General features: G+C 37.4%; 1 protein-coding gene across 2 annotated transcripts in view; it reads left to right on the top strand.

The window, feature by feature from the left end:
* Positions 1-12,306: 12,306 nt before the first annotated feature.
* The window catches only part of CDK15 (cyclin dependent kinase 15), an 89,489-nt gene continuing 77,256 nt past the window's right edge, over positions 12,307-24,539 (top strand). For both annotated transcript variants that reach the window (XM_068543825.1, XM_068543824.1), the window contains exons 1-4: positions 12,307-12,429; positions 13,155-13,304; positions 13,510-13,604; positions 19,649-19,728. In XM_068543825.1, the coding sequence (XP_068399926.1) occupies positions 12,307-12,429; positions 13,155-13,304; positions 13,510-13,604; positions 19,649-19,728 (448 nt within the window). The remainder of the gene's footprint in view (positions 12,430-13,154; positions 13,305-13,509; positions 13,605-19,648; positions 19,729-24,539) is intronic.

The raw sequence follows: 24,539 nt of genomic DNA, 5'->3' as shown, positions 1-24,539 counted from the left end.
TTCCCCACTTATGCCTCATCCCAATCGGGCAGTGGCCGGTGGGAAGCAATGAGAAAGGAAACTACAAGGGTCTCCCCAGGTTAAACTTTTTTTCCTTTCTTTCTTTTTCTCTCTCTGTCTCTGTCTCCCTCTCCCCCCTTTTCTTCCTTCTTCCCTCTCTCCCTCTCCCCACCCCCACCTTTCCCTCCCTACCTTTCTTTTTAATTTTTTTAAATACTTTTCTTACTCTGGGTCTCCAGCCCATCAGCTTTCCCCTAGCTGTTACTGAAGGCTCTGCCCTGGCCAGGAGCTAACTGGCTTCTGGAGGACTGGGAGCTGGGGAGGGCTCAGTATTTCTGAGAGGAAGAGGCCTAATCGATTTGCACAGGTTTAAAAACACTTAATTTTTTAAAAATGTGGTTAAATCCTCTAAATTTCAGAGACTTGGAGCCAAGTTTGGTTTGCCCAGCCCTAGTAACTGCTAGGCTTATGTATATGATAAGGGCAGTTGGAAGATTAAGAAAAACTTATGAAGTAACTGGGTGAGGAGAAGGAAAAAAAAGATTTTTTAAAACGGATACGTGTACATTGGAGAAAGATTGCCTGAAGTGGAATCACCGTGGCTGTGAGTGGCAACGTCCAAAGAAAATTGAGGTGAGTGTGTGGTGGAGGAGGTTGGGGCATTCTCTTGAGGAAAAAAAGACGTTTGGAGGGCGGAAAAGTCGAGTTGGCCGTTCTCCATCCTGGCCACCTAGTGGTGCTGTCGGTACAAGGCTGGCTGCTTTCCGGAATGAAAGACTAGATGGGGATCAGGCATCCTGGGACAGAGATGGGGAGAGGGAGTCTCAGAGTGGACCACAAAGTTTGTGGGTATAAGAAATTTACAAGTCAGGTTTTTGTAAGTTATGTTTATTTGTATTTACAGACCCACAATATACACATATTTTAAAGTAATAGTAAATTGCAGGAGACGGTTTCAAACAGTTCTAAAACTACTATAATACTTTTAGTACTCTGGAGAGTGCTATGCTTCAGCATGAAAAAGGATGGGTTTTCGGGCTAGACCATTTTACTCTGACAGAGCAAGAAACCTTAGGACAATGTTAGAGAAGATTATGGGAGCATTTTAATCCATTTCACAGAAATTAACAATGGCAAGTTGTACAGCAGTAGCATTATTTTTAGTCACCGGCCTGAGCACTTCTTCAGTGGACGAATTGTTCTCATTGTAAACTGACTTGAGGGGCTACTGGGAAGAGATGCAGATTGTGTTGAAGACCACAGGAGGAAGACACTCACTTCAGCCTCTGCTTTCAGGGATGCATGTTTCCTGTCAGAGAGGAAGTTCTTTCACATGGCTTAGAGTACCATTCTGGGTACCAAGAAACAAAATTCCTGTCCATGTACAAGAGAACACTGTGCTGAGTTAATGGACCCACTGTGTGTCAGGGAAAAAGGTGTGTCAGGGAAAAGGGTGCTCATAGCACCTGGTGCTCATTGTGTGGAGACATGGTTAAGAGCACAGATCCTAGAATCAATACCAGTGGGTTTAAATTCTAATTGTGACACTTATACTCTAAAAAATGTTGGGCAATCCTCAGTTTTCTCATCTAAAATTGGGGGAATAAATATCTATGTCACAGAATTAAATGAGATAATATATATGAAGTGCTTGGTTAGAACAGATCAAAAAATGGTAGCTGTATTAGGTGGCAATGCCTAATGAAAGAACAGAGGACCAAGAACAGGCGTGGTAAGTCTTTGGTATGACATTATCTCCCAACTCTTAATTTATATCAAGAAGGAAAATGGTCAAGTAGGTTTAAAGTATAGACATCAGAGCTTTTCTGCTTTGGTTTAAATCCTGGTTCCACCACTTTTTTCTTGTGTGGCCTTGGGCAAATTGTTTAATGCTTCCGACTACAGAACTGTTATGAGTAAATACAAGTAAACCATGTGTTTGCCTTATTATTATTGTCATTTGTTTTCTACCTTTAGCCAGAACACTTGGACTAAATATGTGACTAGTTGCCTCACCATGGAACCTGTTTATGCTATAAATACAAATCTATTCTTTATGAAAAGAATGTGAAATCACTTTTTAAAAATCATATTATTATTTCATAATATATTAAAAATCAAAAATAAAATATAAAATTGGTGTCCCCCATTTTATTGGGCACCAAATCATCACTTCAAGTCATTTCTGGAATTTTCCCTTAATACATTCAGACCAAGAAATTAAAACAAACAAACAATCATACAAATGCAAATAACAACAGAGAAAACATCTAGTCTGTAGAAGCATAATTTTATTTTTTGCTTATATGGGAAATAGTGTCTTTCTGTTTTCCCTGCGTCTACAGATATCCCAAGGATTCCTACAGTTTTAGACAAAGGGTCCTCTTTAGGTATAGCGTTCAGTGTAATTTTATACTTTCATAGGCTAAGCCATTCTGTCACAGGAACACCTTGCAATTAGATTTCTTTACCTGCTTGTGAAATGTCTCTTTTAACCTGTCATTGCTTTCCAGTGGTTTTAAGATATGGACCTATACATATGGAATCACTCAGCATTCCTCAGTGTTCTATCTGTAGTTCACAGTTTTGATTCACAGCACATAAGGCCAGGATGCGAGGAGTCTAGTATCAGAGTCAGGGGCACAGAATTTAAGTCTAGAAAATTGTGACTGGGGCATTTGGCATTTCTGAGCAGAAATTCCCGGGGCTCCAAAACTGTCTTCTTTTATTTATTTATTTATTTATTTAATATTTATTTTTGGCTGTGTTAGGTCTTCGTTTCTGTGCGAGGGCTTTCTCTAGTTGCGGCAAGCGGGGGCCACTCTTCATCGCGGTGCGCGGGCCTCTTCACTATCGTGGCCTCTCTTGTTGCGGAGCACAGGCTCCAGACGCGCAGGCTCAGTCATTGTGGCTCACGGGCCTAGTTGCTCCGCAGCATGTGCGATCTTCCCAGACCAGGGCTCGAACCCGTGTCCCCTGCATTGGCAGGCAGACTCTCAACCACTGCGCCACCAGGGAAGCCCCAAAATTGTCTTCTTAAATCAATGAGAACTTGTGAAATTTGGAAATATGGCCACCTTGCTCCACATACTTCCTAATTAACTCATCAGTTTTGAATTTTACTCTTTCTTGAAGGCAATAGAAATAAAATAAAACACTAGGATTTACACCATCAGCTTCATTGTGAAAACTGAGTACAAGTAAACAAATAGCACACTAATAGGCAATAATAGTATGATGTAAATAAAGACCACAGATGCATGTAAAGGTGCAAAGGAGACCCAGATGCCATGTGCTTGCAGTTCTGCTTACTGTCAGCAGACAGCGCTCTCAGCATGTGGAAGTGTCAAGTTAAAGAACTCCAGGAAGAAGGAAGGCATGGGATTTCAGAATCGTACTCTAGCTTTTATTTGGACTGAAGATGATGTCACATGCCTGGTGATTAACAAACTAGAGTCACTCACCTATTACTGATTTATCCTAAATATAATAACTACTTTAAATGTAAGCCTAATAATTAATAAAGAATGAGACCAAACAGACAGATTTTATGCTCTTTATGCAGATACAATTATCAGTGTGTCCTCGTTAAATAAAATCTGGGGAATTTAGTAGTCTTTGAGCAGCTTTATTATCTTCTACTATTTGCTAGTTTAGTAATCTTGGGAAAGTTACTTAAACTCTCTAAGATTCAGTTCCCTCGTGATTAAGTGGGGATAATAATGGTACCTTCTCATTGTCATGGAGTTGGAGGATCAGCATGGAGTCTGGCACAGAGCAGGCACTGACATGGTAGCTGTTGCTGTTACTATTACTACTGTACTTTTATCTAAAGCCTCCCCTGCCCCCGCCTTGTTGGAAATAGGCAGGGAAATAAGGAAATAAATAAATAATCAAAATACGTGGATTTCATGTGAATGTATTTTCAAAACTATTATTCTTATTCTACTTTCTTGTTTAGAAAATTCTTAAACAAAAATGAACCTCCATATTTTGGTTTTTTTATCCTCAACATTATTTTTCTGGAATATTTTAAAGCAAGGAAATTAAATCATTCCACCTGCAAATACTTTAGCATTCATCCTTTTTTTTTTTTAAAGGTAGTTTTTTTTTTTTAATTCATTCACTTATTTATTTATTTATTTTTGCTGCATTGGGTCTTTGTTGCTGCACAGAGCAGGGGCTACTCTTCTTTGCGGTGGTTTCTCTTGTTATGGAGCACGGGCTCTAGGCGCGCGGGCTTCAGTAGTTGTGGCTCGTGGGCTCTAGAGCGCAGGCTCAGTAGTTGTGGTGCATGGGCTTAGTTGCTCTGTGGCATGTGGGATCTTCCAGGACCAGGGCTTGAACCCATGTCCTCTGCATTGGCAGGCGGATTCTTAACCACTGTGCCACCAGGGAAGCCCCCTAGTATTCATCTTTAACCATAAGATTGTTTTAAAAACATAATCATCGTGCAAAATAGAAAATGAATTCTTAAGGTCATCTAATACAATATTTAAATGTCCATACTTGTCTAAGAAATGTCATTTTACAGTTGTTACCAGGGGTTGGGGAGTGGGGGAAATGGGGAAATGTTGGTCAGAGGGTACAAAGTTTCAGGTATGCAGGATGAATAAATTCTGGAGCTCTAATGTGCAGCAGGGTGACTATAGTTAACAATATTGTATCCTTGAAATTTGCTGAGTAGATCTTAATTGTTCTCACACACAAAAGTTAACTATGTGAAGGGATTGATATGTTAATTAGCTTGCTTGTGGTAGACATTTTACAATGTATACATATATCAAAACATCACCATGTACATCTTAATTACATGCAAATTTTTTTGTCAATTATACCTCAGTAAAGCTGGGGGGAAAAAAAGAAACATTGTTTTACAGTTAGTTTATTCAAATCAGGATCCAAACAAGGTCTACATATTGCATTTGTTTGTCATGTCTCTTGACTGTTTCTATTTTTTCTTTTTTACCATCAGTATTCTAAGAGAAATCAGGTTATTTGTCCTTTCTGATTTAGCTGTTTGCTTCCTTGTGGTATTATTTAACTTTTCTGTCCTCTGTATTTCTTGTAATTTGGTTTTAGATGTAGATATTTAATTAGATTCGGGTTAAACTTTTTTCCTTAGTCAAAAATACTTCTCAGGTGTAAGTCAGACAGAGAAAGAGAAATATCACATGATATCCCTTATATGCGGAATCTAAAAAGAAATGATACGAATGAACCTATTTACAAAACAGAAACAGACTCACAGACTTAGAGAACGAACTTACGGTTACCCGGGGGAAGGATGGGGGGAAGGGATAGTCAGGGAGCTTGGGATCGACATGTACACACTGCTATATTTAAAATGGATAACCAACAAGGACCTACTGTATAGCACAGGGAACTCTGCTCAATGTCATGTGGCAGCCTGGATGGGAGGGGAGTTTGGGGGAGAATGGATACATGCATATATATGGTTGAGTCCCTTTGCTGTGCACCTGAAACTATCACAACATTGTTAACCGGCTATACTCCAATATAAATTAAAAAGTTTAAAAAAATACTTCACAGGTGATGCTGTGCAATTTTTGTTGTATCACATCAGGAGGCACATACTGTCTGGATGTCCCAAATTTAGTGAGGCTAAAATTGATCACAGGACTCAGATGGTGTCAACCTGACCCTTCATTGCAGAATTCCTTATCAATCTTTCACCTGATCAGTTTAGCACCCATTGATGATTGTTGCTTAGAACTATTATTGCATTAGGGATTGCATAATAGTGAATTTTCTACTTCTGTCATTTCTTCTGCACTTATTAGCTGGAATTCTTCCATGAAGAAGAATTTCCCCCTCATTAACTACTTGATAACCCTGGAAAAATAATTTGTATAGAAAAGACAAAATAAACACTTGATTTTCCCCTTTATTTATCAAGATTCTGAGTAATGAATTGCTGCACTAGAAACCTCCAAGTGGTCATTTTTATTTAGAATCACTATGAAGTTATGGATTTTATGTATTTGGTGTGTTTCAATCCATTGCAGTCATTATTCTTTTTGGTGTTCAAATTGTCCCATGTTAAGGCAAATGGGAGTCCTTTCAAGTTGGTTCCTGTGTCCTTTTTGATGTGACTCCACTGATTTAAGATGAGCCTTGGACAAATTCTTGATAACTTTCTAGATTTCATCCTCCACACATTCAGCCACCACTTCTCCATGGATCCTTGATTCTTTTTAAAGGAAAATGGTATTTAGAGATCACAAATTGAGCACCAGGATTGCTCATTGCTGTTGAGTTGTCGTTGTTTCTAATATATCTTTTTGGTTGACAGAGTTTGTTTGTTTGCTTGTGTGATTTTTTTTTTTTAGGGAAAAAAATCATAATCAAAATAAAAATATGTATACCAATATTTACAAATCAAATTTAAGATCATATAATTTTTACTTGATTTCTTCAATCTGATATTTATGTTTATTTTCTCATAAGCTGAAAAGTTTGGTTTCTAATGACATTAGCATAATTACTTACTTGTCTAATCCTAAAATACACCAATAACAGTTTCAAAATAGTAATAGTAATATTGCTACTATTAGTAAAACTAATGACTACACTTTATTTTCCCACATTTCTTTGCCACAAAAGGTAACACACAAAAGCATTTTGCTTTTTTCACTTAACAATATATTTTGGGGCTTCTCTGGTGGCACAGTGGTTAAGAATCCACCTGCCAATGCAGGAGACACGGGTTCGAGCCCTGGTCTGGGAAGATCCCACATGCCGCGGAGCAACTGGGCCCATGCGCCACAACTACTGAGCCTGTGCTCTAGAGCCCACGAGCCACAACTACTGAAGCCCGTGTGCCTAGAGCCCGTGCTCTGCAACAAGAGAAGCCACCACAATGAGAGGCCCACACACCACAACGAAGAGCCCCCGCTCTCTGAAACTAGAGAAAGCCCGCGTGCAACAACAAAGACCCAGCGCAGCCAAAAATTATTTAATTAATTAATTTTAAAAAAGAGAAAAGAATCAAAATAAAATAAAATAAAAATTTTTAAAAAACCAAAAAAATATATTTTGATGACCACTGCATGTCATTATATAGTTTTTTTTTTCAACTTTTTATACTACTTTGGACTTTTTAAAAAAATTTTTTATTGGAGTATAGTTGCTTTACAATGTTGTGTTAGTTTCTTCTCTACAAAGAAGTGAATCAGCTATATGTATACATATATCCCCTCCCTCTTGGACCTCCCTCCCACCCTCCCTCAAACCTCCCCCTCCAAGCCCACCCATCTAGGTCATCACAGAGCACCAAGCTGAGCTCCCTGTGCTATACAGCAGGTTCCCACTAGCTATCTATTTTACATATGGTAGTGTATATATGTCAGTCCTAATCTCCCAATTCGTCCCACCCTCCCCTTCCCCCCCCATGTCCACACATCCGTTCTCTACGTCTGCGTCTCTATTCCTGTCCTGCACATACGTTCACCTGTACCTTTTTTCTAGATTCCACATATCTGTGTTAATATACGATATTTGTTTTTCTCTTTCTGACTTATTTCACTCTGTATGACAGACTCTAGGTCCATCCACATCTCTACAAATGACCTAATTTCGTTCCTTTTTATGACTGAGTAATATTCCATAGTATATTTACACCACATCTTCTTTATCCATTCCTCTATCAACATGTAGTTTGCTTCCATGTCCTGGCTATTGTAAACAGAGCTGCAATGAACACTGGGGTACATGACTCTTCTTGAATTATGGTTTCCTCAGGGTGTATGCCCAATAGGGGGATTGCTGGGTCATATGGTAGTTCTATTTTTAGTTTTTTAATGAACGACCATACTGTTCTCCTTAGTGGCTGTATCAATTTACAGTCCCACGAACAGAGCAAGAGGTTTCCCTTTTCTTCACACCCTCTCCAGCATTTATTGTTTGTAGATTTTTTGATGATGGCCATTCTGACTGGTGTGAGGTAATACCTCATTGCAGTTTTGATTTGCATTTCTCTAATAATTAGTGACATTAAGCATCTTTTCATGTGCCTCTTGGCCATCTGTATGTCTTCTTTGGTGAAATGTCTATTTAGGTCTTCTGCCCATTTTTGGATTGGGTTGTTTGTTTTTTGATATTGAGCTCCATGAGCTGTTTGTTTATTTTGGAGATTAATCCTTTTTCAGTTGCTTCATTTGCAAATATTTTCTCCCATTCTGAGGGTTGTCCTTTCATCTTGTTTATGGTTTCCTTTGCTGTGCAAAGGCTTTTAAGTTTCATTAGGTCCCATTTGTTTATTTTTGTTTTTATTTTCATTACTCTAGGAGGTGGGTCAAAAAGATCTTGCTGTGATTTGTGTCAGAGTGTTTTTCCTATGTTGTCCTCTAAGAGTTTTGCAGTGTCCGGTCATACATTTAGCTCTTTAATCCATTTTGAGTTTATTTTTGTGTATGGTGTTAGGGAGAGTTCTAATTTCATTCTTTTACATGTAGTTGCCCAGTTTTCCCAACACCACTTATTGAAGAGACTGTCTTTTCCCCATTGTATATTCTTGCCTCCTTTATCATAGATTAGGTGACCACATGTGCATGGATTTATCTCTGGGCTTTCTATCCTGTACCATTGATCTATATTTCTGTTTTTGTGCCAGTATCATACTGTCTTGAGTACAGCTTTGTAGTATAGTCTGAAGTCGGGGAGCCTGATTTCTCCAACTCTGTTTTTCTTTCTCAAAATTGCTTTTGCTATTCGGGGTCTTTTATGTTTCCATACAAATTGTGAAATTTTTTGTTCTAATTCTGAGAAAAATGCCATTGGTAATTTGATAGGGATTGCATTGAATCTGTGGATTGCTTTGGGTAGTATAGTCATTTTCACAATATTGATTCTTCCAATCCAAGACCATGGTATATCTCTCCATCTGTTTGTATCATCTTTGATTTCTTTCATCAATGTCTTATAGTTTTCTGAGTACAGGTCTTTTACCTCCTTAGGTAGGTTTATTCCTAGGTATTTTATTCTTTTTCTTGCAATGGTGAATGGGATTGTTTCCTTAATTTCTCTTTCTGATCTTTCAATGTTAATGTATATGAATGCAAGGGATTTCTGTGCATTAATTTTGTATTCTGCCACTTTACCAAATTCATTGATTAGCTCTAATAGTTTTCTGGTGGCATCTTTAGGATTTTCTATGTATAGTATCATATCATCTGCAAATAGTGACAGTTTTACTTCTTCTTTTCCAGTTTGTGTTCCTTTTATTTCTTTTTCTTCTCTGATTGCCATGGCTAGGATTTCCAAAACTATGTTGATTAAGAGTGGCAAGAGTGGACATCCTTGTCTTGTTCCTGATCTTAGAGGAAATGCTTTCAGTTTTTCACCATTGAGAATGATGTTTTCTGTGGGTTTGTCATATATGGCCTTTATTATGTTGAGGTAGGTTCCCTCTGTGCCCACTTTCTGGAGAGTTTTTTTTATCATAAATGGGTGTTGAATTTTGTCAAAAGCTTTTTCTGCATCTATTGAGATGATCATATTGTTTTATTCTTCAATTTGTTAATATGGTGTATCACATTGATCAATTTGTGTATGTTGAAGAATCTTTGCATTCCTGGGATAAATCCCACTTGATCATGGTGTATGATCCTTTTAATGTGTTGTTGGATTCTGTTTGCTAGAATTTTATTGAGGATTTCTGCGTCTATGTTCATCAGTGGTATTAGTCTGTAATTTTCTTTTTTTGTGACATCTTTGTCTGTTTTTCACTTAAAAGTATATTTTGATGATCACTGCATGTCATTATATAGAGTTTATTTTTTTTACAGCTGCACTCCATTGGATGTATGTGGATTATTTTTAATGTTTCTGACACAGACTTCACATTATTTCTCATGTTAATATCTGTTGAATGTTTATGATAATCTACATATTCTAGAAAGGTTATAATTAGACCAAAATTCCTAATAATCTGGCTAAACCAAATAAAGACAGAATGCAAGATTAGAGAAAGTGCAAACTCTCAACTAAACATAGCTGTTTGAATACACACCAATTGAGAAAGGAAAAAAGACTCCATAATTGTAGGGTGGGAGAATCTAGCCTGAAATTATTAATAACCTATAATTTTACTGCTAATTAAAAAAAAATGGCTCTCATTTGTCAACACAGATTCCCTGGAAACAGAACCTCAAGCAAAAGCTTACATGCAAACACTTCATTTTGAGGGGGAGGGGTCATTGCAATCCCAGGGAAGTAGAAGTGAGAGGGAAAGGGAAGTAACGGAGGGAAGAAAGGAGGGCATAAATGGAGCATGTTTCTGAGCTGGCTTCAGCTCCACAGCAAACATCGCTGGTTTCATAGTGGAAGTCCTTCCATGGGACTTCCTGCATTCCTCGATTGTGTCACCTGGCCCTTGCAGGTAGTTGCTAGAGAAGCCAGAGCCTCTGTTGGTCCATTCAGACTGGTGGCCAGACACAGGGGTCTCTTCTTGTCAGCTTCTGGTGTGAGGGATCTTTGGTCTATGAGTAAGAGTGGCCATGCTTCAAGACAGCATAGTGGGTTTCTCCCACTAAGAAGCCAACCAGGCCCTGAAGTAGGTCCGGCCAACCTGGAGTGGCACATGAACTGGGTCCGATTCACAGTTCAAAATGAAATCATCGAAGTCTTCTGTCCTTATTCAGAAATCTTTGGTAACAAAAATTGTTTATCACATAGAGCTAGAAAATATCTTGTCATCTAATATTTTTCCTTGACTTTAAACAAGACCATAAATTATTTTATTTTTGAAAATTCTTAAGGGTATTTCACAATTTCCCTCAGTAGCCCATTCTAGTATCTAAACATACCGTTTTAAACTTTAAAAAAATCAAATTATTCTATTTTAGCAACTTGAGACTTAGGTCAATTACCCCTAGGCTAATAAAAATGCTAATCTTTTAAAAATTCTGAAACTTACAATAATTAGAGGGTGATAAAGAATAACTGTCTCAAACCTGGTCTGAGATATAACTTTTGTATAACAAAATTCACAATCTTTTAGGAAGAAATCAGCATTTCTGATAAAATGTATTATAATCAAATTATGTTCAATTCTAATGGAATTAAACATTTTGAGAAACTAGCTTCTCTCTCTCTGTTGATTATCAGGCAAAAGTTTAATCGTTTAACAAAAAATTCTTTTTCTGTATTAGTGTAACTAGTCTGTTTGTTGTTGCTGTTGCATTTACTAAATGTCTCTAATTGGAATGAATCTTTGAATTGACTTGTTTTAGGTCTCTTGTGGCAATTTTGAAATGAAACTTCATATACGCTCATAATTAAATTATCTGAAAGGCTTTTCTTGTAAGGTTCAGATATCAAATATATATAAATATTGTTGTGATAATAGACGTGACTTATTTTTTCCTTAATGATTGTGTGTGTGTGTGTTTATGTGTCTTATTTTCCGTCTCACTCTAATTAGCACATTATAGTGACAGTGACCTTAGGAGTCTATGAGAGAGAAAAGTTCTGTTCAAAGACTGCAAACTAGCTTGAGGTAGTTCCTTGACATGTCATGGTATTAATATAGTAAACGTTAATTACATTTATGTGGAAGGAAGGAGGCAGGGAGAGGGGAGGAGAGAGGGAGAGAAGGAGCTATTTCATGCAAACTTCTCTCCACCATTGTGTAACATTGTTACCTGTTAAGAACAACACAGGTGCTCACTAGATAGTTTTTGAATTGGTCAATGAATGAGTACCCCTTGGGACTCTTAGTTACACTATTGCTCAAAGGCAAAGAGATGGAGTAGATATCTTCAGCTTTCTTCCTGTTTTAGGGTTCTGTGGTTTCTTTGACTACTAAAAGTTGGCTAGGTTGCAAATTTATTTTGAAGTCTTAAAAACAAAATACTTTCAGATGAAGGGCAGGGAGAAAATACTCCTCAACATATCCGCTTTAGCACCAGGAAAGCCTAATAAATATTATCAATAATATGGATAAGCAATGTAAATTCATAAAAACTGTGTATACCAGTAGCACTAACTTGTGACTGGAATAAGAACTTTAATTGTGCCAAATTTTATTCTTTCCAATACTAGCTGTCCTGGTTTCAGTTGTGCACATATGAATGCAGGCGGCCGCCTCTCTGATGTGTAGTTTCTTGCACTGATGAAGAAAAAACTGCTGAAGTCATGAGGCTGCTCCAAGCAGAGCCCTCATGTGAGTCATATGAAGGCTCCAGCATTGCTGACCTCTGGCAAAAAGGGAGTGAACAAGGACAGGAGAGGCAGAGGGAGAGAGGTTCAAGTGCCGGGCTTTCTCCTTGAACCTGGAAGATTATGGGTCAAGAGCTGTGTGCAAAGACTCTGCAGCCTGGATGCAGCTGCCGTTGCTGTTGGGAGGGAGGCGATGCACACAGCCATCAGAGGAGCGCTCCGGTGATGATGGAGGCTGCGATCAAGGTACTTGTGTTCCGGGAACAGCATCCGCCTCCATCCATAAACCGAGGAGTTCAGAGGCTCCCTTTCTGTAGCAGGGCCTGGTTTTCCTGCGCTAGGTCTAAAGCAATAAAAAGAAAATTCTATTAAAGTCACAGAGAATTTGTGACTGTTGTTATCAAATTTGGAGCTTTTCTTTTAAGCCAAAAGGGAAAAATAATCCTATGCTTTGGGCTGCATGAAACTCACTTGACTTGAAGTCGAGAAAGTTGTTCTCTTGAAATAGCTGAAGTACTAAATTAGAGAGCTGAACCTCAAAAAGCAAGCTGCAGTATCGGTACCCTACGGATTAAAAATTTCAGTAATTAGTTCATGTTTATTAGCAATGTTATACTAGAAAATTTTTCCCCTAAGAAGAGAAATTAAGGGGACATGGAAAAAAAAAAAAAAAGTCTAGGTTTAACAGAGAAAAATTTGAAACCATCAAAGAAATTTAGGTTAACCTAAGTGTTTAAAGATATATTTTTAGGTGAAGAGAAAATGCTGTGTTTCAGCAGTTGATATCATTATTTTATTTATTTATTTTTTTTAAGGAACTGATGTTCAGGAAAGGTGCCTTTTGGGCGTGTAGGACGCTTGGAAAACATTTGAAGAGTTAACATCAGGCAAATAAAGAAAAAGTGGTTTATGCTAGCCGTTGAGTCTTGACTTTGCATAAATTTTATTCCTGCACTTTCCTTTTTCTCTAGCTAACAGACCTAAAAGAAGCATCATGTTCCATGACTTCATTTCACCCCAGGGGACTTCAGGCTGTCCGTGCCCGGAAGTTCAAGAGTAAAAGGCCACGGAGTAACAGCGATTCTTTTCAGGAAGAGGATCTGAGTCAGGGTTTTCAGTGGGTGAGTGAGCAGCTGATGTTGATCAAGAATTTCACGTGTGCTTGTCTAGAGAGGCTGGGCCTTATTTCCAGGGCAATTACTGAGCAGACCTTCCCAAGTACATTCTGCAATGCTGTCTAATTTCTCTGGGGGAAAAAAAAGGCAACACTAAAAAAATGCTCTTTTCTTTCCCCCCCTCTCACTCCTCCTCATTCCCCTTATGCAGAGGGAGAGCCTCCCCTTTGGGGCAGCCTCATCTTACTTGAACTTGGAGAAGCTGGGTGAAGGTTCTTACGCTACAGTTTACAAGGGGATTAGCCGGTGAGTGACTCATTAGCTGGGAGAGACTAGAGATGAGGATCTCACCCCCAGGATTTGACATTATGAAGCCAGCTGACACAGGACAGAAGTTCAGGACCTATGCAAGACCCCACAGTCAATAGGGAAAGACATGATTATTGAAGTAGGCTTGAAAGAAAACAAACTTCCCCTGCCCCAGTTAAAATCAGCCCACTAATTTATCAGCTTTTCCTTTTTTTGATTCAATTCAAATTAAACTTTCTCAACTAGTGACCCAAAGAACAATTACTGCTCTTCACCTGGTGGGAAGTACAGTTGATAAGGTGTCTCTACAGATATTTTCATATCCCCCGCCATTCAGCCCAAAACACAATGACAGAGGTTTGCAATGGCGGCCTTGAGTTTTCTCCTTCCTTCTTCCACTTGGCCTTTGTAGAAGAAACTGAAGTTGGTTTCTACAAAGTATGACATAGTACGCAAAGAATGATTAATCCTGGGTATTCTACACTTGCAAACTACACAAAATGGCTGGAGAATAAAAAGATTGTTAATCCAGAAAGCAAGTGCCCATTTTGGCTAATAAAAACTTTGTTAAACGTATTTGAAAGATTCACGAACTCCACAGCTTTTAGTCAAGGTGGGATAGTCAGAAGGTCTGATTTCTTTAATTTATGGTGCTCCAATGGAGAAAAATAATGGCTCAAAGTAGTTAAATGTTAATTTTAAAAATTTAATATAAATACTACAAGACTATTATTTATCTTAGGACTTGTGTTATAATTTTTACTTGTTAAGGAGGATTTTGGAGGAGATACCATTTTAAATATATTATGTAGAAACAGGATTTAATTCACTTCCATAAACTATCTTAGGTACTAAGAATATAAAAGATTTCCTTCAAGGGATTCAGCCTAGTAATAGAATGAAAAATACATTACAAATATATACCCTGTCCAAGTGCACAGAGATATATGTAACAGTGTATTAATTGCAGCAAGATTTATAATAGAAAAAGTAAAAACCTGGTTACAAATATCCGTTAATGGAGGACTGGCTAAATTATCACTATATAATGAAATAGTATGCAACCATCTAGAGTATAAGATGTATGAAAAGATGCCCAATATTTTATGAGAAACAAGCAAGATACAGAACAATATATGATCTCATTTAGAAAAAAAGCACTGTTCAGGTATAAATTTGTATGTTCCTAGAGGAATCTGGAAAAATATACAAGGGATTATTAAAAGCAGCTACTTATAGTGGTTGAAACTGGAATGGAGAAAGGTCACTCAAACTTTTCACTTTATTCCTTACCACAAAAGCATTACATTTATAATTTTAAAACATATAGAGATAGATGTCAAAAAGGCATTTGATAAATTCAACATCAATTTCTAGTTTTTAAAACTCTGAGCAAAATAGGATTAGAATGATAATTACTCATTATGTTGTAGAATAATTTCAAATCAATAGCCTACATACTTTTTCTTTGTTAAATACTAGAGACATCACCATTAAGTTAGAGGTAGGGCAAGACTGCCCACTATTCTCTATTGTTAAAGATTATCATAAGCATTCTAGCCAATGCAACGAGGAGAAAAAGACTGAAAATAATTTTTGTGGATTATAGAATTGTCTACCTAAAAAAACCCAAGAGAATCATCTAAGAAACTATTAGAAGTAGTGAGATAGAACAATAAGGTGATCAGTTACAAAATCAAAATATACTTATCAAAAGTTGTCTTATGTATTAGCAATAACCATTTAATAGAAAATATTGTAGGGGAAATTATTCTCAAAAAGCAACAACAAAAAAATCATTACAGTCAAAAATGGGCAGGATTGGGACTTCCCTGGTGGCGCAGTAGTTGGGAATCCACCTGCCAATGCAGGAGACACGGGTTCGATCCCTGGTCCGGGAAGATCCCACATGCCGTGGAGCAAGTAAGTTTGTGTGCCACAGCTGCTGAGCCTGCGCTCTGGAGCACGCGAACCACGGCCACTGAGCCCGTGTGCCACAACTACTGAAGCACACGCGCCTAGAGCCCGTGCTCCGCAACAAGAGAAGCCATCGCAATGAGAAGCCCATGCACTGCAGCTAAGAGTGGCCCCCGCTCAACGCAACTGGAGAAAGCCCACGCGCAGCAGCGAAGACCCAACGCAGCCAAAAACTTAAAAAAAAAAAAAAAAAGGGCAGGATTTATATAAAGATTTAGTAAGGGACATAAAAGACTTGAAGAAAAAGCCAGCCAGAAAGGCATTCATTCATTCTACTCATATTTATGAAGCACCTATTCTGTGCCAGGCACTATTTTAGCCAATAGGGACTCATTGGAAAACAAAAGAGACAAAAATCCCTGCTCTTATGGAGTGTATGTTCTAGTGGGGGTGAGAGAGGCAATAAACAAATGAACTCTTTGACTGAGTTTGTCAAAGAGTAAAAACGCTTTGGAAAAGAATAAAACAGGGAAGAGGAATAGGGACTGCCAGAGTGGGGTGGTGAATTACTATTTTAAATAGTGAGAGAGGAGGCCTCACTGAGAAAGAAACACTTGAACAGAGACTGACAAAGGTGAGGCGTGAGCTGTGTGAGTGTATAGTGGAAGAGAGCTTCAGGCAGAGGGAACAGCAAGTAGCAAATCCCTGAGGCAGGAGCAGGCCTGGCACTGGACTGGGAGAATGGAAGGATGTGAGGACAGGGAGGAGGTGCAGATGCAGTAGGGCCTTATATAGGGTCTCGTAGATCATTTCAGGGACCCTTGTAAGGATATTTGGATTAGAATATCTAGTAGTACAAAGATGTCAATGATTCTGTAATTTAGAGTTTTAATGTATTCTAAATATGTTCAAAAGCTACAATAATTAAAATAGTGTAGCACAAGCATAAGACAGATTGAAGAAATATGATTTGTAAAAGTCTAGAACAGTCACAAATCCAAGTATTAGTAACATCTAATATACAATCATGGTGGCATGTCGAATCAGCAGGGAAAATAATTAAATAAATAAGCAGTCCAATAAATGGAGTTGGGACGATTGTTAGCAATTTGGAAAAGGTAAATATACAATATAAATTCCCAGTGGATTAAAGAGTTAAATGAAAAAGGAAACATACAAGAGCTAGAAGAATAAACAGGGGAAGTCTATGTAACTTTTGGACTGGAAAGGTCTGTCTATATGTAACACTTAAGTCAGAACCTGTAAGGGAAGATTGGACATGTCCGTGGTGCCCCATCTATCCAAGTACATTCTAGGGACCCCCCCCAATTCTGAGACACCTTAATAGAAGTTTCACTGAAACCATTACCATTGTCCATTTGACACGGGTAACCCTAGGACAAAATAAAATGTGATCCTTTATTATAGGTGCTCTCAGCATCTTTAAAATGTTGATGTATACCATGACTCTCTAAAAAAGATGAAGAAAAATTTTAAAGTATAAAGCATTTTCTAAACATATTTGAACAGAAAAATTTAGGGTAGGGGATAGGGAGAATTTCACAGAGCTATGTTCTGGGTAAAACATTTTGGAAAATACTGAGCATCATAAAAATTTTTAAGTTTAAAATTTCAAAGACATGATAAGGCAAACAAAAGAAATTGGTGAAAAGTATATGCAAAATATTTCAATAAAAAATGGGCAAACAGGTAAACCAAAAAAGAACAGAAAAGACCAATAACCTTATGAAAATTCAGTTCCACAGTTATTTAAAGGAATAGAAATTAAAATGTGATAATCCTTTTTACCTATTAAATAGGCCAAAAAATGAAGATAAAAACATGCCCGCCAAAAAGAAGCCCCACATTTATGGGGATATGTCAAAGATACCTAGGAGCCAACTGAAAAAGCTCCCAAAGAGCAAAGGTGGAAAAATTTGAGCAACAAAATAAATAAAATAGTATTTATTGGGTTGTAACCCAAAGTATAAAGTGACTATGAGTCCATAGCGCTGTAAATAAGTGGTTCAGTTAATAAATGGGAGAGAAGAGACAAATTTCCAGAAAATTTATGCAGATAACCCACCCTCAAGGTGGTGGAGTGTAACTTTCCAGTGCTTAAGTGTGGGCTACTCATAGTGACGTTCTCCCAAAGTTCAGTATGGAAAGGGGTGGGGGGAGAATAACTTTACAGTGAAGAAACCTGACAAGTATTACCTGAGCCAGGTGATTAAGACCACATCAAAAGCCATAAATTTTGATGACAGTATGTACCTTTAATATGATGTGATGAAACCAAAACCCATAACTGTGGTCTAATCATAAGAAAAACATCCGAAAAATTGCAATAGAGAGGTATCCTACAAAATACTTGACCAGTACTCCTCGGAACCTTTAATGTCATCAAAAACAAGGAATGTCTGGGAAACTGTCACAGCCAAGAGGAGCCTAAAGAGACATGACAACTAAATGCAATGTGGTGTCCTAGAAGAGATCCTGGAATAGAAAAGGGACATCAGGTAAAAACTAAAGAAATCCTGGTAATCATATTGCAATATGTAAATGTATCAAATCAGTTTTTTCTCTAATGTTGAATATTTCAGCTATTTCTATTTTTTTCTATTGTAACTAACACAGTGAATGATATCTTTCATGCATTTGGAATTATTAAAATCTTTGCTAAGTAACTATTGAGAAAAATTCCTGAGTGTGGTAGTTTTATGGTTTTTCACACATATGATCATGTTGCATTCCCCCAAATTTTACCAATTTACAATGCAACCCACAACAAGCAATACAATTTTACTGCAAAAAAAAAAAAAAAACCTAAGGAATTCCTAATAAACTAAGGGCTTTGGCTAATAATAATGTATCAATGTTGGCTCATTAATTTTAACAAATGTATCATACTGATATAAGATGTTAACAACAGAGGAAACTGGATGTGAGGTATATGAGAATTTTCCGTACTATCTTCTCAACTTTTCTGTAAATCTAAAACTGTTCTAAAATATGAAATCTTACAGCAACAACAACAACGAAAAACAAACAATGCTGCCCGCTGTTGGCGAGGGGGTGCTAGAATGGCCAGGCTCATGACCAGTTAGTGGTGTGATCACTCTGCGGCACAATTTGGGAACATGTGTTCAAAACAATAAAAATTTGTACACTGCATACTCTTTGATTTAGCAATTCCACCACGACCCTAAGAAAATAACAGAGGCTGTATGAAAAGATTTATCTACAAATATGAACAAATGTGATCATCCAGGTATTTTTATAATAGCCAAAAGTTAGAAACAATGTTAAAATATTTGGAATTGGCAAAATACATTGTACATATTTATATGATGAAATGTTACTATTAAATGTCAAATAATACAAGAATGACTAACAGAAAAAGTTAAATGGAGGAAAAACAGGTTCCTAATAATACGATGTGAATCCCACTGTATTAAAAACAATATAGTTATACTTACATTAAAATCTTCTCTGTTCTCTGGCATTTAGCTTACATCAGCAAACAGAACAATGAATAAGGGGAGAGTAAGAGATGAAGAGAGAGAGAATGGTGGGACTGGGCAGGTCAGGTAGCACCTAGGAGGCAATTGTAAGAATCTGGCTTTTATTCAGAATGAAATGTGGAGATGACGGTGGGTTTTGAGCACAGAAGTGACTTGTTTTGACTTTCACTTTAAAAAAGATGCCCTGGGCTACTGTTGGAAGTAGAGGGTAGGGGTACAAACATATAAGCAGAAAGACTGTTAGGAGGTGATTACAATAATTCAGATGAAAAATAAGAATGGCTCAAATAAGTGCACAAAGGGAAATAAAAGAAACAATATATATCAAAATATGAAGATGGCTTTGTTGGGTTATTTTTTTCTGTGCTTTCCCATAGTCTCCATATTTTCTGTAATAAATATATATCACTTGGGTAAAGAGAAAACGATGGCTTGATATATACATATGACTTTTAAAACTTTTTTATTCTGAGAAAATTGTACATTTCATATACTGGAATAAATTTTGAAGGAAAGCTACTTTTGTTAAACCATCCTTAGTATAAATTGCTGCTATGGGCCAGGTCAACAAATGTGTGCCCTTTCCCCCGACTCTTCTAGGATAAATGGACAACTAGTGGCTTTAAAAGTCATCAGCATGAATGCAGAGGAAGGAGTCCCATTTACAGCCATCCGGGAAGGTAAGAACAGTAGAGTGGACCCAAGAGATATTTTAAGTTTTTGATTTGATAAAAATGCATTGAGCCTATCCATTTAGCATCTAGCTTTTTATATTTATAGAAGTAATGTTATAATTGCAATTTTATTCTTCACACCGGTTTTCCAAATCATTTTATTACTTATTCCTGAGGAAATTAGAATTCAAAACTATTATATTAGTTGATCCAAACTATGAACTCAGTGAGTATTTACTAAATATCTTCTGCGAGTTTGGTCCCATGCTAAGTGCTAAGGCTGTATCTATATAACCCTAGAAAAAGCCATACAAAAGAGAAAGTAAATAATATATTCACACAAATTCTCAGTAAACAGTTTGCCTGAAAATAAGTTGTTGAGATAGCATTTGAAAAACTCCTTGGGAAAACGTGTGTTTTTAGTGTTATGCCTGTATTTTCTCTGAACCCTGGACAGTAGAGCAAGTGGGTGAGAAGTCTGGTGGCATCAGATAGACTTGAGCTTGAATCTTAGATATACCAATTACTAGTGGTGTGACTGTGGGTAGATTACTTTTCCTATTTAAGACTCAGTTTATTGCAGAAAGAGGATAATAGTACCTATTTCATTGAGTTGTTATGAGGCTTAAATGAGAATATACATATAAAACACTAGTCACAGAGTTTATCTTCAGAGTTCAAGAAATGTTGGCTATTATTATTATTCCATTTTTGTTACTTTCCCTTAGTGATGTCTTGTTCACTATCAAGATAACTAACAATTTATAATTTAAAAATCAAGAAGCCAGTATAGTGAAAATAAATCATTAAAATGCAATTTATTAACCTTTAGACATAAGCCATTTGAAATAAAATGATGACAGGATTGCTATTCATTTCATCAAAAACCCAGAGAAATGGCTTCTCCCTGGTCTTTCTTTCTTCCCTTTTAACTACTTCATCTTCCCTTCTTTATGGAGCACATCCTATATGCAAAGCATGCTGCTGGGTGTTGTGAAGAATGAGAAGAAAAAGCCTGATCTTTGCTCTCTATCTTTTCAGTTGTAACAGAGCAGATGATTCAAGTTGCAACCAGTGTTATGATGGAGGTAACAAAGACCTTGTAAACTGAGATGAGAACAACTCAGTCTCAATGTGGCTAATAGAGTCAATAGATTTTGAACTGAGCTTGGAGGATGGGTCATGCAAATAGGCATGGAAAAAGGAATTCAGAAAATGAGTTTATAACTGAATTTGATGCCATTTTCAAAAGTCTTCCAGAGCCCCTGGGAAATACATCATTTTGAATTTCAGCAGAAGGGCCAAATGGCTATCAGGTTAGGCGGGGATTCAGCCTGGTAGGATCAGGTGCATTCTGGAGGAAAGTGTGGCCTTAAGTGTTTAATATAATGGAAGCTGTACTTACTGATGTATGTATTAGTGGTCCCCCTGAAAGGATGATCAGATTTAGAAAGAGATGTGTGGATAGGCTAAAGAGTATTTCTGAGCATAATAGACATCCCCAGGTCACCAGCATAAGGGGAGGGTCTCTAGGCCCAGGTTCACCCTGTTCTCATGGTGTTTCCTTTGTGAGCTGAGCTTGCCCGTTGCTTCAGGCCTGCCTCGCTCAGATTTTGCCCACAGCCAACTTTTTCGGGATGACATTTGACTTTAACAGTGAAAACGTTTGCCGGTTTTGCTAACAGATGGTTCTTAGCATGGTTCAGAAAAGCTGGATGTGTATTGCTCTGTGTGCGAAATGTTTCTTTTATTGCATATTTACCGAGGAATTGCCTCTCCATCACAGGTGTTTGCAATTACATTTAGTATTCAACTGTGGACTTTCTTGGTTTGTTTTATGGACTTACCTTACTGAATGCTTTGCTTGTTTAATATGAAAAACCACAAAAGGATTTTTTTGACACATTGGAGGTTGTTAGGCATCCAGTTTCCAACAATGGATGTTTCTTTTTCCACCAGTGTAAAAGCTGGGAGCCCTTCATAGAGGAGCCCTCTCCCCTCAAGAAGACATGAGGCCTCATTTGAAAACTTTGGCACTGTCCCATTTTTCCTGTAAGAACTTTAAGGATGTGAGACCAGGGAGACAGGAGGTTAAATGAGAAGGGCTGAAAGGCAAAATAAGAACAGCTGGAGTTCATTAGTTAAAATCCAGGGTCACTAGCTAAAAAGGCAACTGAAAGCCATGTGCAGAAAAACTAAATGAGCAATACAGACTTCTCTAAAAAACCTTGAAGTAGGAAATACTTTTCCTGAACAGTTTAGCTGCTCTAATGGTATATCAGCCAAGGATTTATTGAGTAGGATTTTACTACACGTACAGTCTCTCTACATATAGGTAGAAAACATGCAGCAGTTTATTAATCTGGTCATTTGGAATACTATTTGACTGTAACATGTAATGTTATGAAATTGGCAAAAGTATGAACAGCACTAAGGATATTTTTCATGTGTTACCTCTTTCAATCTTCTTAATAACCTTTGGAGACAGAGATTATTACGATTCCAGTACAGAGCTATGATTCAAACCAAATCTCTCTGATTCAAAAATCCATACAATCTCTTAGCATTCATTCCATGAGTATTTATTGAGCACCTATTTTGGCCAGGTACTCTGATGGCTGCTAGATACACAGCAGCAGACACAATAGGCGTGTTCCCTACCCTTATTCCTCTGCTAATTAAAAAGATTAGCCACCTTCATAGCAACTTAGAGAATCTTTCATAACTAGCTCTATAATTATATATATTTTTTCAAGTTTGCAAACATTTTCTTTTTTTTCTTTTTTTTTTTATACATCTTTATTGGAGTATAATTGCTTCACAATGCTGTGTTAGTTTCTGTTGTACAACAAAGTGAATCAGCCATATACATACATATACCCCCATATTCCCTCCCTCTTGAGCCTCCCTCCCACCCTCCCTATCCCACCCCTCTAGGTGGTCACAAAGCACAGAGCTGATCTCCCTGTGTTATGCGACTGCTTCCCACTAGCTACCTATTTTACATTTGGTAGTGTATATATGTCAGATGCTACTCTCACTTCGCCCCAGCTTCCACCTCCCACCAACACCCCACATGTCCTCAAGTCCATTCTCTATGTTTACATCTTTATTCCTGCCTTGCCACTAGGTTTATCAGTACCATTTTTTTTAGATTCCATATATGTGTGTTAGCATACAGTATTTGTTTCTCTCTTTCTGACTTACTTCACTCTGTATGACAGACTCTAGGTCCACCCACCTCACTATAAATAACTCAATTTCGTTTCTTTTTATGGCTAATATTCCATTGTATATATGTGCTACATCACATATACCGAAACGTTTCGATGGCCATTTAGGTTGCTTCCACGTCCTGGCTATTGTAAATAGTGCTGCAATGAACACTGTGGTACATGTCTCTTTTTGAATTATGGTTTTCTCAGGGTATATGTCCAGCAGCGGGATTGCTGGGTCATATGGTAGTTCTATTTTTAGTTTTTTAATGAACGACCATACTGTTCTCCCTACTGACTGAATAAATTTACATTCCCACCAACAGTGCAAGAGGGTTCCCTTTCCACCAAACCCTCTCCAGCATTTTTTGTTTGTAGATTTTTTGATGATGGCCATTCTGACCGGTGTCAGGTGATACCTCATTGCAATTTTGATTTGCATTTCTCTAATAATTAGTGACATTGAGCATCTTTTCATGTGCCTCTTGGCCATCTGTATGTCTTCTTTGGTGAAATGTCTATTTAGGTCTTCTGCCCATTTTTTAATTGGGTTGTTTGTTTTTTTGATATTGAGCTCCATGAGCTGTTTGTATATTTTGGAGATTAATCCTTTGTCAGTTGCTTCATTTGCAAGTATTTTCTCCCATTCTGAGGGTTGTCCTTTCATCTTGTTTATGGTATCCTTTGCTGTGCAAAAGCTTTTAAGCTTCATTAGGTCCCATTTGTTTATTTTTGGTTTTATTTTCATTAGTCTAGGAGGTGGGTCAAAGAAGATCTTGCTGTGGTTTATGTCAAAGAGTGTTTTTCATATGTTTTCCTCTAAGAGTTTTATAGTGTCCGGTCTTACATTTAGGTCTTTAATCCATTTTGAGTTTATTTTTGTGTATGGTGTTAGGGAGTGTTCTAATTTCATTCTTTTACATGTAACTGTCCAGTTTTCCCAGCACCACTTACTGAAGAGGCTGTCTTTTCTCCATTGTCTGTTCTTGCCTCCTTTGTCTTAAATTAAGTGACCGTATGTGCGTGGGTTTATCTCTGGGCTTTCTCTCCTGTACCATTGATCTATATTTCTGTCTTTGTGCCAGTACCATAGTATCTTGATTACTGTAGCTTTGTAGTATAATTTGAAGTTGGTGAGCCTGATTCCTCCAGCTCCGTTTTTTTTTTCTCTCAAGATTGCTTTTGCTATTTGCAGTCTTTTGTGCTTCCATACAAATTGTAAAATTTTTTGTTCTAATTCTGTGACGAATGCCATTGGTAGTTTGATAGGGATTGCATTGAATCTGTAGATTGCTTTGGGTAGTATAGTCATTTTCACAATATTGATTCTTCCAATCCAAGAACACTGTATATTTCTCCAACTGTTTATATCATCTTTGATAGTTTTCTGAGTACAAGTCTTTCGCCCCTTAGTTAGTGTTTTATAGTTTTCTGAGTACAAGTCTTTCGCCTCCTTAGTTAGGTTTATTCCTAGGTATTTTATTCTTTTTGTTGTGATGGTAAATGGGATTGTTTCCTTAATTTCTCTTTCTGATTTTTCGTTGTTAGTGTATAGGAATGCCAGAGATTTCTGTGCATTAATTTTGTATCCTGCAATGTTAC

This window comes from Eschrichtius robustus, chromosome 5, assembly GCF_028021215.1.
Source record: "Eschrichtius robustus isolate mEscRob2 chromosome 5, mEscRob2.pri, whole genome shotgun sequence".
NCBI lineage: Eukaryota > Metazoa > Chordata > Mammalia > Artiodactyla > Eschrichtiidae > Eschrichtius > Eschrichtius robustus.
This window is presented reverse-complemented; position numbering and strand designations above follow the sequence as displayed.